The sequence below is a fragment of the Astatotilapia calliptera genome, chromosome 16 (assembly GCF_964374335.1).
Source record: "Astatotilapia calliptera chromosome 16, fAstCal68.1, whole genome shotgun sequence".
Taxonomy (NCBI): domain Eukaryota; kingdom Metazoa; phylum Chordata; class Actinopteri; order Cichliformes; family Cichlidae; genus Astatotilapia; species Astatotilapia calliptera.
The window spans coordinates 36,113,201-36,130,686 of record NC_137437.1 but is presented as its reverse complement, the minus strand read 5'-3'; the positions used below and the strand labels follow the sequence as shown (position 1 = coordinate 36,130,686).

The 17,486-nt window shown below is 44.5% G+C and overlaps 1 protein-coding gene across 1 annotated transcript in view; it reads right to left on the bottom strand.

Annotated features, from left to right (window-relative positions):
- The window catches only part of lrp1bb (low density lipoprotein receptor-related protein 1Bb), a 259,062-nt gene that overhangs the window by 45,665 nt on the left and 195,911 nt on the right, over positions 1-17,486 (bottom strand). Inside the window, exons 44-57 of the mRNA XM_026144138.2 lie at positions 14,428-14,620; positions 12,492-12,617; positions 11,617-11,745; positions 11,395-11,514; positions 10,668-10,781; positions 10,432-10,581; positions 10,094-10,216; positions 6,587-6,706; positions 5,800-5,928; positions 5,340-5,462; positions 3,974-4,114; positions 3,558-3,745; positions 2,302-2,485; positions 2,138-2,223 (exon numbers count right to left, since the gene is read on the bottom strand). Coding sequence (XP_025999923.2) covers positions 2,138-2,223; positions 2,302-2,485; positions 3,558-3,745; positions 3,974-4,114; positions 5,340-5,462; positions 5,800-5,928; positions 6,587-6,706; positions 10,094-10,216; positions 10,432-10,581; positions 10,668-10,781; positions 11,395-11,514; positions 11,617-11,745; positions 12,492-12,617; positions 14,428-14,620 — 1,926 coding nt within the window. The remainder of the gene's footprint in view (positions 1-2,137; positions 2,224-2,301; positions 2,486-3,557; positions 3,746-3,973; positions 4,115-5,339; positions 5,463-5,799; positions 5,929-6,586; positions 6,707-10,093; positions 10,217-10,431; positions 10,582-10,667; positions 10,782-11,394; positions 11,515-11,616; positions 11,746-12,491; positions 12,618-14,427; positions 14,621-17,486) is intronic.

Below are 17,486 nucleotides of genomic sequence, written 5' to 3'. Positions count from 1 at the left end.
TTCCCTGCAGACGCTGCAGAATCCAGCACTCGTAATGGATTCTTCAAACATGAAATAAAACTTTAAAGATGACTCTTTCATTCTGTTCCACGATTGTTGATGAATTTGAGGGAAAACATAACTGAAAGCGAATGTACAACATGACTGTATAAAACTGCTTAAAACTCGTCTGAGCAAAATTATGTTGCATCAATTTTGCAGCAAATCGAGTATTTTCACAGAGCTCAGAGGTTTAGTGTTAACCACAGACCGTTTGTGAGCTTGAATAGTTTTATGTGTGTTGTGAGAGCAGACTTGCACATAGTTAAACGTGTATGGATTATATAATGTCCGATTCTGAATACTGTTTGGTAAATAAGGGGATTTGATATAATGGGGAAATAATCCTGCTGCTTTTCCAGCATAAACATTGTGTAGACACGGAGACATTCATGAAAACTTTTCTTATTTCAGATATATTTAGATTTTCAAAATAAAAATGAGTCTGATTACTTATGAGATAATGCTTCTGGGGTTATTATTAGTCAGTCCAACACAAATGAACATGATGCCACAGGCGAAGCAAAACTAAACACACTGAACATGGAACGACAAGACTTTCAAAATAAAACAGGAAACATGGAGAGACGTAAACTGGGACATGCAAGCTTGACACAAGAGACAGAGAGAGGATGAGGGACACAGAGAAGAGAGACACAAGGGGAACCTACAAAGACAAGGAGACATAGGAGACAGAAACTAGACGAACACTAAACCCTGACCCCCTGACTCTCTCTCTGCAGACGTATCTCCTCTGCCAACGACAAAAACTGGTAAATTTCTAACTGTAAATATAACAATTTAGTGTTGTTTTACTTCTGCTGTTTAGATTTTAACTCAGGCTCGATGTAGCCTCTTGAATTTTTCTGACAGAGAACAGTGACTCAACCTGAATTAAGCAGGCCTGCCAATAATCCTCCGGGTTGTTCAAATATTGAATAAAGCAGAGCTCCTGTAACCACACAGTGCAAAGAGGGGCAGACCTGTGACAAAAGCCGGCATCTTTCATAGTACAAGAGAGGAACGAACACAATTGCACTATATTAATTAGATTATTCTCTATGCAACACAGTACTATAACATTTATTATACTGTACTATTAATATGATTTATTTCACTATACATGTACAATAACAGGAAATGTTTCTCTGTATTTACATTTAATTATGTTGTTTAGATGTTTTACAAATGATCAGATTTTACACAACACGGATGTAAAAAAACAACATTTTTATAAAATCCGGGTACGTGAGGGTGTGGTGAAGTGAAATCAGGTCAGCTGCCGATAACAGGCTGTGATTAAAGCGAGCCGTGGCTAATGAGAACAGCAGTGCAATCAGCAGAATACAGCGAGTCAAGAGGTTAATAGGAGCGTGACAGCAGACCCTCGGACGGCTGTCAGGTGATTTACAGTGAATCACAGTTAAACATTTGTGATGCTCAACAGTCAGATTTAAGCTTCGCCCGAAGCAGCAGAGATGAGACCTCAGCATGGCTGAAATAGTGTTTCCTCCGGTCCCCTGGGCGATTTCTCTCATCGCCAATCAGAACTACCAACTGTCCTCTGCCTTTATGGGAGGTTGGAAGGTCAAGGTGGACACCAAATACCGAGAAAATAAGTTAGAGAGGTTTGTGCATCATGTGTAGGTTTGATGCTAAAGTTCAGAGAATAAAGTTTCACCTGTGCACAAACTCAATCTGGTTCAACCAGGTGACACAAAAGTGTTCAGAATAAATCATCAAACTGTGTTAACGCACATATTAGATCATTAAACGTTACCATCTTAGTGTCATTGCAGCTGTAGAACATTACACAGCAGCAGACAGTTTCAATCTTATTATGTAAAATAATGCACGATGGGGCAACAGCGTTACAGGGTCATTAGGGTGCAACCCCTGGACAGCACAGACTGATTAAAGGCAAACAAAGCACCAAAAATTATTTCTATTGTGTTACTATGGACTTCTCTCTGTAAAGGTATCAGTCCAACAGGGTTAGCGGACATTCAAGCACAAAAAAGAACAGGATGATTATCTGTAGCCTGCCTCTAATATCTAATGATCCTCTATCCAAGAGTAACATGCACGTATCACTTACCTGTTTCAGGATGGTGTAATTTGAGCCATCCACACTCAATTTGCGGATCTCGTGGTGGTCTGCCATAATGAGAAAGGGCTCTTCAGCTAAAATGAGGAACATGCATCGTTAGAGGGCTTCTGCACGCTGAGCAAACCTGAGAAACTTAAAAAAATCTGACTTACCTGACAGAGCCTTGCACGTGTTAGGATTACGCTCCAAGGCTTCGTAGCCATCCACACACAGGCATTTGTAGGAGCCGTACGTGTTTATGCAGCGCTGGCTGCAAGGAAGCGTCGTGGAGCACTCGTCAACATCCACACAAGTCCTGCCATCGTCCTTCAGATAGAAACCAGGCCAGCATTTACACTGATCACAAAAGCAGAAACAAAGAGTTTTGATCATGAGCGCAGGAAACAAAAAGCCTCAGTCGAGCTGTCGCGACGCTTCCTCTGCTGCAGTCAGACAAATTATTAACATGTTAACTTGTGTCAGAGAGACAGCTTTGTTATTAAAGCAACATCAAAGCAATTTTAGAGCAGCTGGCAGTAACAAACCATGTATCTCTGGGCCTCAGTGTAATGCAGGTCAGCAAAAAGCACCCAAACCAAGCACCAAACAGAAGTTGGCATCTAAGCCATGATTTAGACGTACTGTTCCTCAGCTTAAAAACTGCACTCCAGTGACCGAGGACCCCACAAAATAACTGAAAGTGCTTGAATCAGCTGCTCTGGAGCCGCTGCAAATCCCTTTCTTATCCAAAGTTATAACCTTGAGGGCCTTTCTGCTGATCTTCCTGTTCAGGCCACAAATGGATGAGCTAAGGGTCCGCATCGACGTGCAGCTCTGCCCCTGCTGCGATCAGGAGATGCTTCCTGTGCTTCCAGCCTCTTTGTAAACCACCATCACGAGGAAGAGCAGGAGAAGAAAATTCAGAGAGGAAGCGATAAAACCGCCGCAGAACGACAACGGGCAAAGGCACCAAAACACTCCGGGGGTGTGGCCTTGAACTTTGACCCCCGCACCATTGCCAGGTACCGTAGAACCGCAGAGTGCAGTGAGGGAGCAGGTGTTGGCAAATCATTAAGCTCACCTTACAGTTTTCAAGGTTATTCAAAAAGTGAGAGGCAGCGTGTGCTGTATATACTCCCACCCATCTTTATCTGTGTAATGAAGTGCAAAGTTAGCCTTGATTTATTATCGGCCATTAATCATTCAGGTCCACCACTGCTAATATCAGCTCCATATTTCACCTGCTGCTGAATTGGAATTTATGCAAGTGCTTAAAATGTAGGTCACAGTGTTTGGCACCTTATAGCGTGACTCATGGTTCCAGATGCAGATGAAACCCTGAGACTCATTTTTAGGCTGCTTTGCATGAATTGCAAACTGATTTTGGTTTGCTGGTCTTTATCATCGGTGATGCCCACTGGACACTTACCTTATAGCCTACAGGAAGGTCCTGGCAGTCCTGCGTACACCCGCTGACTCTGCGGTTCAAGCATTCGTTCACATTGCAGTTCCTCTCGTCCGATCGGTCCCCGCAGTCGTCTTTGCCATCGCAAAGGTTCCCCTGGGAAATGCAGCGTCCGTTGGAACACATGAAGAAGGAGCCATTGCACAAGCTTCCTGAAAAGAGCAAGACATGGGTGTGAAGGCAGAGCGCCCTGCAATTCCTCCGTGAAGGCGAGGAATGACTTGAACCTGGGATCCTGGGAGATTAATCCCTTTAAGTAAATCTCTCCGGGATGCAGCGCCGTTTTTGTTTGCAGCATATATACGCACCAGCTTCCTGGGTGATTGGTGCTGCTGATGGCACTGACGAGAGTCCAGCTGAGAGCCAAACAGCAGTCTTACCTGCAGCCAGACATTTAAGGTTCAGAGGCAGTTCGTCAGAGTGGTCGGGACAGTCCGCGTAGCCATCGCACTCCCACTGAGAGCTGAGAAGACAGCGCCCGTCCCCACAGCGAAATTCCTCTGACCCACAGGAACGATAGACTGAAGAAAGAGAAAGACAGCCGCTCTCTTACTGCAGGTGGCAGCGACATCGTTTCAGATTAGGGCGCATCTTTAGCTGAATCCAAATCAGTTCTGTCAAATCAAGCTGCAAAAGCGAGATTTCCACGACTATGGTTCATAATGTCATTAGCATGGTGATCTGGAGGCGTAATGGCATTCAGCTGCGTTGGCCAACATCTCTACACTAAATGCACACGTTTCATCAGCCGGTAATCATAAACCACGGCTGCCACAGAGAACCCCCCCTCTGCGAGACAAACAGTCAAAGCTGCAGCGAAGCTAATAAACACAGAACGTCGTGCACGTGTTTGAAAGCAGCCCAACATACAAGGACAGGATGTGATTCACAGGCCGACGCTGACTTTCTGCTCGCTGCCTTTGGGCCTTTTTTAAACTTCCTGCTACTTTACATTAATAAGACGGTCACTCAGACGCCTTGCTGAAATACAGTAAGTGGTTTGGTGATGATAAACAGTGCAGTGTAGTTACAAGTATCACATCAACACAACTGCTGCATTACAAAAGAATCAATTCAGTTTTATTTACGTAGCACCAAACGACACCAAGTGTAGGTTTCCTGCGAATGGAGCCGTAGCTTAAATAGACAACAGTCCTCGATGTAGTTTCTTTAAAGTCCAAACAGGTCCACAGCAACAGAACTCCAAATTATGCAAACGTAAAGCTCAATTCAAAATGGATGAAGAGAGATTTCGAGGTCAAAAAACTACGTGGCTCCACTGTCCCCCAACTTCCTGTTTCTGCCGCACTATCAAAATAAAAGCATGCATTTCAAATTAAACTGCATGTAGGCTCCTACACCAAGAGTCGCCTCAAGTTGCTTCATCCTGGAAAGACCCTGCTGTAATCTTACAGAGTCTGAGCTGGCCCCGCCCCTTCCTGAGCCTGAGGAGTTTTTCCTTCCCACTGTCGCCAAAGTGCTGCTCATAGGGGGTCATTTGATTGTTGGGTTTTTCTCTGTATGTGTTATTGTAGGGTCGACCTTAGAATATAAAGCACCTTGAGGCGACTGTTGTTGTGATTTGATGCTGTATAAATGAAACTATTAATATTTATTCTTTTACATTATTCATATAACACATTTAATGTATAAAATACTGTTATGGAACTTGCCTGGTGCAGCTTTCAGCACGAGCACCGTGATAGTGAATATAAGAAAAATGAAAAACAAGATAAATCTACTTGCCACATTCCACCGACTCATCAGATCCGTCTCCACAGTCGTTATCGTGGTCACAGACGAATCGCTGGGGGATGCACGCTTTGTTGCGGCAGCGAAACGAGCTGTCATCGCATGTGTTGTTGGGTGCTGATGCATTAAAAGAAATTAGTTAAATTGCAAATCTGTGGATAAACACTGTAAAACCAAACATGCAGCACTCTGAGCAGATGACATCACGTCTGGGGCTAATCAAACGTCTGAATGCAGATAAAACAGGCTGAAACTGAACAATCCTAATCTATTAACCACTGCTTCACATGTTTGCTCTGAACATAAATGTTACGCAGAGATTAGCAGTGGGCGTTTGGTTGGTGGGTTCTTTAATTTGCTGTGGGACAAAATAAGTTGCAACAAAATGACAGCGTGCAAACACGCGTCGACTTGAAGCTTCGTTCTTTGAAAGAATTAGTTCTGAAGAATTTACCACAGCCAGCAGCGGAAAGTTCGTCACTCCCATCAGGACAGTCTCTCTCCCCGTCACACAGCCAGCGTTTTGGAACACAGGCATAAGAGCCGGGGCAGCTGAACAGCCCCGGAGCACACGTCACCGTGCCTGAGAGCAAAACACAGACGCACTTTTAAAAGAGTGCATCCAATCAGAAGCGGACATCTTAGGTTTAGTTTGGATGTTACCTTGGAAACGCTTTCAACTGATACTCAGTTCTGACCCCAGTAAACTCGACCCATCGCTGTGCAGAAACAACATCCTGACTGTGCTTTGGTGCATAAATGATGCACGTCAGCAATGAGACAAAGGTAAATACAGTCGTTCAATTAGCCGCGTACAGCTGAATGCAGATCTTGCTTTGGACAGTAATTGTAAGTGAGGAGCCTGTGGACCGTTTCTTCCTTGACACTCCATTACAACCAAATTATACAACCGGTGCTCACAGCAATTCCTGTCTCTTTATTGCGGTAGTATTCGTTTCATTTTATTGTAAAATTCATTACATACACATCTCATTTGCCCATTGAAATAGTTATGTCTCCGGGGCCTCAGTGATGAAAAATCTATTTGCCTCAGTGCTCGCTCGAATTATCAGAAACGCCCGCAGTCTCATTTGTTGCCTCATTAAGATTGTTTCATTCTCTACATTCATTTCCAGCTCGGCTACAGGACCACGTGAAGCCACGGCGCTGTAATGCGATCCGGCGAATGTGACCTTTTATAGCAACATCAGACTTTGCACGACAGCTGAAAGGGCACTAACCACAGATCTGCACGCTCTCATCCAGGCCGTCCTCACAGTCGTTCTCGCCGTCGCACAGCCACTGCTTGGCAATGCACTTGTTCTTGGAGCAGGCGAACTGGTTCCACAAGCAGGATGAGTCTGCAGAGGGCAGTGGACGAGGAATTTCAGTGCCATAAATCACACAAAGTGAGGAGGAAACAACAACAAATGTGCCATAGCCTACAGAGGGAGCAGAGCATTTTTAATCAAAACTCAGAAAGTGGGCTGACTCCTACTTGCCCCTTGGCTTGCTTGTTTTTCTCTTTAGCTTTTCAGCTCAGCAGCACACATACGTGCACATAGCTGCCACACCGCCCTTTGCAAACAGCACTTTTCCCAAAGGAATGATGGATTGTAGTTACAAGGCAATAAAATCACTTGAATATTGATTCAAATCATTTTTGCTCTTCGTGAAACGATACTGGAGTGGGACCGGAAACCAAGGATGCATTCTGCTGATTACCGTGTGCAGAAGGAAGAATTTGTGTCACTGAGGCACCTCGTTTCCCCGGCGAGATGTTCTGTGGTCTCATTCTCTCTGATGTCAGGCCCAGCAAAGTCTGCCAGAGCTTTGATAAGATACTGGGAGGAGGATACGGGATGCGCGCACCAGGTCAGACCGCAGCACGAGCAAATATGGATACGACTGAGGGTGGGGGGTGTCTCTTCCTTTCTGTCAGACTTTGCACTAACTTTATGTGTTCTGATACCACGATGGAAGATAAGGACGAGATAAACATTAAACAGCTAAATCTGGAAACCACGATTATCCAGACTTTCCGTGTGCGATACCAAATTTGCACTTCAAATGCAAACAGCTGCTTCCTGTGTATGACAGAACAGCAGGTCTACAGCACGATAAACGTATCAAAGAAAGTCTTTCATGTCTCATTCTCAATAGTGTTTTGCACAGTGGAAAAGTGCACTGTGAATCGTGACGAGACAAACGAGTGTTTGGTCTAATCAGCCGTGGAATTTCACATTTCTGAAACGTAATAACGTTTTCCTCAAAGCACATTCCCGGTGCAGTTAGATTATCAGTGGATGGGGCTTTTTATATGATAATTAACTCAGAGGGATGGGAATATTGTCTATTTGTCCGGGAAAAGCTATTCAGAACTTCTCAAAGAATTCTGGCGTAATTCATATCAGCTCTGACAGAAGCACATTCGAAGCACGGGGACGTTATCGTTTCACACAAAACCACATTTCCAGTTAAAGGAATGGAAATGGTGTTGTGTGTTATGCATCTGCTACAACGTTCGCAGGCAATTTACAAAATAAATCTGATAACTCGGAAATGCATTAAACTTGAAAATTGCACTGAACTCCCTCTTCTATTGTTTGTGGCTGAAGTCCTCGGTAATTACACAGGAAGAAAGGCCACATTTGTGTTATCGCAGAGAAATGCTTTCAAAGACATGCACTTAAGTCCTTTGCTCGCATTTTATTTGTGTTTGTCTTAATTATGTAAGCTGCTGCCGAGCTGCTCGTTTAAAAATAAATCGCTGAGGCTGTACTCTGAATGACACGTGGATGCTAAATGCTAACTGTGTAGCTACTTTTGGCATCATGATCTCAGTTTAGCATGTCAGCATGCTAACATGAAGCTGTTTGGTTCTGCAAAGGTCATGTGTCACAGGAAGTAGAAGTTTGACAGTTCCTGAAATATTCATCAGTGACCTGTTTGTGGAGTGATTACAAAGATCAAGGAATCATAGAAGTCACAGGATGCCTTTCATCAGTCGCAGAAACAGCTGAATTAGATGCTAATGTTCAACGATGTGATGCTGATGCTCTGATGTGCAGAGCTGGAGTAACTGCAGAGGATGCAGCTGATCAGCTGCTGAAGCTAGGACAGGAAGAGAGGTGACGATGAGCAGAGGTGGCTTCATGCTGAGAAAGAGCTCCTCAGATGTGAGGTTTGATTTGAGCGTGCTGATGGAGACGTTTAGAGGAGGTCAGAGCTTCACTCTGTCTCTCAGAGAAAGCAGATGATTGGCTGAGGTGTGCAGTAGGAGCAGAGGTGGGTAGAATAAGAAAGTAGAATTTTCTGTACTTTCCTGGAGTATTTTTAAACACTAGTATCTGTACTTCAGACAGGCTGTACTTTTGCCACCTTTGAGTAGGCGCGACAGGTGGGTACAAGGTGGGGGTGGGATACAGGATGACTGCCTTCTTGTTTGCAGTGATGACGGAGAAGCGGAGTCTCTCGTGTTTACAGGTGACACTGTGATTTTTAGAGCAGGTGGAGGAATCCCTGCAGAGGGTAGCAATGAAAGCCAGTAGAAACAAAACAGAGTACTCGTGTGGACGAGGGGAGACGGGAGGAGAACATGTAAGGAGCCTGGAGGTGGGCGTCACAACTGGAGGGGATCAGGCGCGACACGAGCAGAGATGAGGGAGAGAGGATGAAGATGGAGCTGCCAAGCAAGAGGAAACGAGGAGGTTTGTGGAGATGCAGATGGTTGGTGCGACAGAGGAGGATGCTGGGAGGAGAAGTAGCTGACGCGGACCTGTGAGTGTGAAAGTGCTCGTTTACCTCACAGAGAAGGCAGAGCTGAGCACAGCCGACTGCTTAGCGACTCCGCCCACAGGCCACGCAGCCTGAGACAATGCAATGAACTGACAGCGCCAATCAAGTCAGCAACGGTTTCCACCCTGCGTGTGTGTGCGCATAACTTCATCAGGTCCAATTACCTACGACGCCGCGAACCACCACCCGCATTAAAGCACCCGGCTCGTTTTTCCCTGACGCCAGAAGCACTGACATGTGAACGGACGTGTGTACAAGCTTCTCATTTTGTGGGCAAATTACGTTAATCCATACCACGACTTAACTACGGTCCTCCTGTTTAATTGGAGAGATCTCGAGTTTGCATTAAGTTCTGAACACATTAGCATGCACGAAAGCAGAAGAATAAACGCTCTCGCAGCCTCTGGTGAGGGAAGCAGAGGAGTGGCATTGTACTGTGTAATCCTTTCATATGTCACCGCTTTCCAGTGAACCCATATTTCCATCTTCAGTGTAACCGCTTCAGTGAGTGATGGCTCATTAATTAATTGTTACACTGGAAGGGCTGTATATTATAATTCAAAGAGAGCAGGGGAAAATGGTGCGTCTACCACCGCCTCGCTCTGAATTCAGGGTCAGAATTAGACTTTCAAACAAGCAGCAACACCCACTTGAGAAATCTCAAACGCACAATCAGGCTAAGCAAAACAAAGTGAGAAGGAATTGCCTCATGGCGCGATAAACAATCATCTCATCTTTCTGCCTCCTATTTATATATTTAACGTGATATTTGTTGCAGGCCTGGATCTATTTAAATGACAAAAACATTACAACAAACAGCTTCTAGTTAATAGAAAATAAATATCCTTGCAAGCGCTGACAGCGTTGTGTGCGGGAATAAAATACCTCATCTGTTATTTCAGTTTATTCTGGGGAAGCTCTTCTGAGAGGGCGAAGATTTGTTGGCCTACCGCATTGGAATTCATCTGCTCCGTCTTCACAGTCCTTTTGGCCGTCGCACAGCCACACGCTGGAAATGCAGTTCCCGCTTGGACACGCAAAGTGTCCCTCCTCACACTTCTGCCCATGGGAAACTGGCACAAGCAACAAAACCAAGTCAGTGCGCTGGGCTTTAGCAGCGATTGAGATCATTATCTTTCCTAAGCTCTCTCTGGAGCTCTCATTCCTCTGTCATAATAGTCTCTGAAAACGAGATCTGTCTTAAGTCTTTTCTAATTGATGCCGGCTTCCTCGATCTGCCTGCGAACGAAGAGGCAAAATGTGTGTCTTTGTGCGTGCCTGCGCTCACCCTGGCAGTTGGTCTCGTCAGCGTAGTCGCCGCAATCATTGGCGCCATCGCAGATCCACGAGGCGTGGATGCACAGCGAGGTGGAGTTGCAGCTGATGAAATCCTTTTCTTTCACTCCCAGCTTGTAAAAGTGAGAGCAGTCGGTGTGGTCTGAATACAAAACACAGAAGCACAACTCGTCACAATGCCACTGCTGTGTGTGTCTGTGTGTGCTTTAACTGCGATGGAGGACTTACTGCAGTTTTTCTCGTCCGAGGCGTCGGCGCAGTCAATGACCTGGTTGCACCACGCTGAGCTGGGCACACAGCTCCCGTCTTTACACGACGACTCTGATGAGCCGCACGTGACATCTACGGTAGAAGATCAGCATTTCAAAGAGAGACGGGAACAAAAGCAGCACTCGTGCAGCTCGGAGCAATACTTGGACTCATCTGTGCAGGTGGAGTGCTAACAGCTACCTGAATGCCATGACCTTGTGTGCGCTTCAGTTTTCTTCCCATGTCCATTTCATTTTTCTGCATCATCAATCTGCCATTTTCTGCTATTTTGATTATGTAAAAAAGTTTTTGTTTCATGTCCCATGAAAAGAAAACGCTGATGAAGGTACAACATATAGTCAGGTAAACTCAGCTCTGTTATAAAGCTGCTACTGTCTGCTCAGGCAGCTTGATATAAACACCTCAGTATGTTTCTGCCTTTAAACTAAATACTCACATTAAATAAAATCACTGCGCTCTGTTGGAATAAAGAAAACACCGTACAGGCTCCCAGAATCAACTTTTGGGGTAAGATTCTTTGAATTTTTGCACTCGCTATGATCTCGTGGCTCATTGGAGAGCAAAGGCTCAGCACAGCATGGGGTCCAGCGTGAAACACTGACAGAAGCAGTAGTGTAACTGGGTTCTGCCTTCACGGATGGATAGGAGGATGGATGGCCCAGCAGATCACAGGGCTGTAACTTACTGCTACACAATGCTTCGTCGGAGTTATCCCCGCAGTCATCGATCCCGTCGCAGAAGCGGTTGGTGGCCACGCACCGCTGGTTGTAGCAGGGCCGAAAACCCTTCCGGCAGCTCCGGTTGTCTAAACAAATAGAATTGCATGTATGTGTTAAACTCCAGTATGGTGACATTTAGCTCTTATAAGAACTCCAGACCAAGCTAACGTGCTTTTTGAGGCTCTTACCACAGTACTGCATCTTCTCATCTGATTTATCTTTGCAGTGGGCAATTCCATCACAGGTCAGCTGGAAGTCGATGCATTCTCCATTCCCACACTCATACTCAGTGTAGATGTTGCAGGAGGAATTCTCTGCTGCAAAGGAAGAGTGTGGAAATATTATTGCACAACTGTGTTCCAGCATGGAGCGACATTTACATTCGGTCAGTATGAAAACGCTGCGTTCAATAACACACTTTCAGTCGGCCGGCTGCGAATTGTGGAGAATATCATGATGCTGCACTGATGGTCGATTTGGTGTACAGCGCCATAACATGAAATGCCAACATTTGTCGTGATTTTCTCCAGGCATGAATTAAAATTCCAGCAACTTTCACAGACTTTGATCAGCCGTCCTCTGAACTGCTACTTGCAGCTTTGCAAGTCAAAAATGCCAAACTTCCTCCTAATGAGTCAGACTGGAGTGTGGGTAAGAAGCCTGCCATCGTCTGCCATGACATCCAAGCGATCGTCCAGCTCCGAGTCACTTGCCACGTTCAAGCTGGCCAAACTTTCCTCGTTTGAACAGCTCCACCCACCATATGGTCTACCATCACTGCATTTCATATTCAAGCAGCAATGTCACATTAGCCTCGTGACTCGACGTTATACGTGGAAAACAACCTGCTCCTCTCGACTTTTCTGATACTCAAATATTGTGCACGGCAACATGCAGTAGCTCATGCTGAACCTCTGCACGTGCTGTAAAAGCACAGCTGTTTGATTGTGTGTAGTTATGTAGCGAGGACGGAGTTCAAAAATGTCAGTTTATGTAAAGAGACGGGCAGAGGCCGGGTTACACCGAGCTCGTAAATGTAGGCAAAGTAATCCTGATGACTTACACACACATCTGTTGTCGTCTAAAAGCACACGCTCTCCACGGCAAGTGCAATTGACCCTCCCGTACGGGGTCAGCAGGCAAAGGTCGCCGCAGCCTCCGTTCATGTGTCTGCATGGGGACAGCTGACCTTCAATAAGAATCAAACAGAAGCAAGTCCGGCTTTTGAAGCAGTCACAGTGATGTTGTTTTAAAACACAATCCTAAAGTCGAGTGGCTTACCTTCAGCAGACTTCGCACTGACATCAGCAACAACATGACTTATTTCAAAACGGCTTCCAGAGCAGCTTCTTTCCCCTGTACTGTCTGAAGGTCTCTATCAATATCTATACCAGATGTTATCATCATGTTGCTTAGCAGCTGCCTAACAATATGGCTGACAGCATTTATGCAGCATTTCAGAATTACCCACAACATCTTATAAAGGCATGCATGTTTTATCTAATGACAACATCTATGTTATATCAGAAAACTTCAACTTTGGATGACTTTGCATATTATGACACATCATCTGGTTGCTTGGCAACTACCTAGCAATGGGATGAAAGCACCTTTTTGCTAATTATTTGGTATCTAATTTATATAAACAAAAAGTTAATTATTCATGACATATTATAACATCCTTGTGTTGAGCAGCAACCACATAGTGATGCTAGGTTGCTAATATTTATAGATTTTTTTCGCATATATACACATACAGCTTAAAACATACTTAAAAAAGGAACAACCTGCCTGATGCTGTAGCATGCAGCAGGAATTACAACGTGTTGTTCGCAGGATTTTGTCCAAAATAAGTCAAGAATGAAAATGTTACTTTGTGAGTCCGAGGTCCTGGCACTGAATATTCCAGAGTTAAGTGTAATTATAACTAAGTGGAAGCGATTGGGAACAACAGCAGCTTAGACTGGCCTGCACAGAGTCCTGACCTCAACCTGACAGGACGTCAGACGTGGCCTTCTCGTCCGACATCAGGGTCTGAGATCACAAATGTGCTTCTTAATTGTTAAAGAATTCCCATAAACACTCCTAAACCTTATGGAAAGCTTTCCCAGAAGAACTGAAAAACTCTTATAGCTGCAAAGGTTCATAATAAATCATATTAAACTGTGTGGATTAAGGATGGCGTGTCGAGCTCGTGTGACGGCAGACGAGCCGTTACTTCTGTCAGTACAGTGTGTGCGCGTGACTGGACATCATCCTGCTGTGAGTACGTCAATATTTAAAGTTGACAACACTCATCTGTTGTGTAACTTAGCTAAATATGTAATTATTTATAAAGAGGATATATGGTTATGATAAATGTAAAGACAAAAAAGTATAAAGTGAGTTTTAAATTCCTTAAATTTCAACCTAAATCTGCAAGTCCAGCCAATGGGGCGCACTCACACCCACATCCCTCTGCCCTACTTGGAAATTAAACTTTTTATGACACTTAAGAGACTCCCTTTATAACAAAAGTCACTTTTTATATTAATTACCTCTGAGGCTTAAGTTTCTAGCTGCTCTAAATAAGACCACTTTCATTTATCAGCCCTGGTGTTTTCTGCATTAAATTAAGATTCACTTTTACATATATGTTTTCTGTTGGGTATCTTCTATATACACACATCTGGGTAGAACACACGTGAAATGTGTACCTGTTGATTATTGATGTAATGTGATCAAACATTGAGACTGATCAGGATTGGTCTAAATGTTACTGAAGCGAAACAAACGTCAGTGTGGGAAGAAACTGTATCGAGAACAGACACAGACGCGCTCTGACTACATTTACCAGCCTCGTCTTTCAGTCAATGATCCAAAACAACATTAATGTGTCTAATATCCGGCCAAAAACACGCCACGGCTCGTGCAAACACACAACACACAAATATTTGCAGAAACGACTCTGCATACAGTGGCTATGAAATTCGCCGTATCCCAGATGTTCAAACACTCACAGTTGTTGGTATCCTTGGCCACAGTGATAATTCCCATTGGCTGGTGGGGAATATCTGCTCTAAGTACTTTGGTGTCGCCGCCTGTGTACTTGTTTGATCGCAGCACAGACCTGCGGGCCCAGTCTGACCAGTAGATGAAGTCTGCATAGATGGCGAGCCCGTAGAAGTTTCCAGGTCCTGATTTAATTATGACCTAAAAACGTAAAGAAAACACGGCTGTTAGATCGGAGATCGGTGACGTCACTTTGACGTCACCCCTGCCGCCCACTTGACTGCTTAACCCAGATGTTGGGGAGTAAATGACAGCGCCACTGGCAGAAAGGCAAGAATCCATCAGACGACACCCTCGGGGACTCTGCAGGCTCGTGGAGGGCCGAGGGGTGCGGGTGGTCGTGGTGGGGAAGCAGCTCTGTAGTCTCAGCTCTTAGCAGGACAGGTTTGTAAGTGACATCACATTAGCCCTCTGCCATAGTGGGATTAACAGGACAGGTGTTGATTAAAGCAGCGCAGCGTGCGGAAGCAACAACTGGCCATCAGGTAAGTGAGAGACAGAGAGAAGAGGGGGAACCGCCAGATGGGGCGGGTAGAACATATTGACAGGAAATTAGATTTGGGAGTCGTTCGCTTTACGGCCAGAAACGCATTCGTTTTGTGCCGAAAATGAGAATATTTCATAGCTTCTTATCAGATTCTCTTCATTCAAATATATTCAAATATAACGCTTTAATTGTCACGTCAGCCAACTCCCAGCTGATTACTTTAACAGGCCTCAGATTTACGAACGCTGCTGAAGTAAAACGACACAAACTGCTTCCATGGACGTTCACTCTCTCGGGGGTAAAAGGGCATCTTGGTCTTTTTCAGCTAAACATGCTGACATACCCCCTCATCGTGTACTCCGCTGCCCTTTGTGAAGCATTGCCTCCGTTAATGTCCCCACTCTCAAAATGGCACAGAGCACAAAGCTCTGCAACTGATCTTGTTCTCGCCAACCGCTCTGCCAGCATGTGATGGCACTGCTGCCGTAAAACTAGTCGTACCCTCAAGGATACTCTGCTGCCATCAAAGTTTGCATGCATGTGAGTCACAATCAAACTGGCGCTTTGCAGAGTGTTTCACACTAGTTCTGGGACCTGTGCTGTTTTAATTCTGTGAATCCACACAGATTTGTTCTGCTGTTGATTTAAACACTGGTGCAAAAAATCTATCTTTTGTTTTCCTTTAAAATCGTCGGCTTCATGTGTGCTGTCTTCATGCTTTCTCTTCCATAACAACAGTCTGGATAAGCGCTGAAGTCGACAGTCAGCTATCTTTGTTTAATTCACACTTTTTAATTGGAATGGAGTACCTGCTCCCCGAGCAGTATCACTGCAAAGCCTTCATTAGCAGGAGCACACTGCAGCAGGGGCAGGTGGGGTCCCACAGGTGAAGACTTCCTCAGCCTGGTGACCTGGCTCATCAAACATATGGGTGACTAATTGAGATGGGCTAAAGTGCTGAGCAGCAGAGGTCATATTAAGGCGAACCTTAAACCCACAGCCTTACTGTAACGCTCTGCACACCTCGGACAGGCTGGTTCTCTCCAGCTTCTATTATATGCATCAAATTTTTATGGACACAACGTGAACTCTTTTCACAGACTTTTATTTACTCTGGCTAAGAACAACTTTATCGGCGCCATCGGAGACGAGTGACAAAGAAAGATAAAAGTTCGGCTGGAATCTGAGAGCTTCATTTCAGAACTTTCCGTCCATGAATCCTTCCTCACACAAACTTCCAGGTGGAATATTTGAAGCACAGCTGTGTCTGTGGTCACTCTTGGGATCGGACAAACACTACGGGGGTATTAGAGACGGCGATAATCGCAGCCAATAACATTGATTCTTTCACTCCCTTTAAGCACAGGGGCTCTAACCATCACCATGCACGGGCAGTTTTTGTTCCTCTGATGTTTACGCATTAAAATTACAAATGATTTCGAATATGGAGGTGATCGTGCTTTTTCTTACAAAAACAGTTTATTTGTGATATCACACATTATCAGTTCAACATCACTGAAGTGGCAAAAGACAAAAACTGAACAGAGAACTGCTGTTGTCCTTTATATCTTTAAATGTCAGTATTTTGCTTGTAAAAATCAGGTTTTGGAGGCAGGCAGGTAGCGTGTTTCATAAATGTGACTGTATGTATGATCCACACATGAATAAGTCTTCTCACCATCAGCCTTCTGTTTCTGGATGCATGCAAAGCTGAGTGTGACCTGTGCTGTAATTTCAGATATGAAACCTCTCAGACTTTTAAAGAAGAAGATGGAGCACATGGTCACTGACCCAGGTAACAGCTGTGGATGGAGAAAATGTGAGGTGACCGACAGGAGTGGACGGTCCTCAGGGTGAAATGAACGAAAGGATTAACTCAACTATAGTTTTCATTCGTCTGTGTGCTGCTTTCACTGCGTCAGTATCCAGAGTTCCTGTTGATTTGCAGTATAAACAGACGAATAATTAGACACTACGAAAAGCTCGATTTGTGCACAAGGATGGATTTTGGCTGCTTTGCCAGTGTAAGTAAGTAAGTAAGTAAAATTTTATTTATATAGCACATTTCTAGATAGAAATCACAAAGTGCTTTACAAGATATAACAGATTATAAAAATAAAAAAAAACAAACAAGATACAAACAAAGTTAGCAAAAAGCAATTTTAAAAAGATGTGTTTTTAGCTGTTTTTTAAAAGTAATCAATGAATCAGCGGATCGTAAGTTCCACAGTCTGGCGGCCACAGTAGCAAAAGCTCTATCACCCCTAGTTTTCAGTCTCGTATACTGAGTGACAAGTAGGCCCTGACTACTCGACCTCAGAGACCTACTAGGGGCACAGGGCTGTAAAAGTTCAATAATATGGTAATAATAATATTCTTCTTCTGGTTGGCACCAAACGACTGCTATCCAGAATTAACAATTTCTCTCTCACCATCAATAACTCGCTGGTCCCTATCTCTCCCTCTGTGAAAAGCTTGGGTGTCATTCTCGATAGCACATTATCCTTTAACTCGCATATC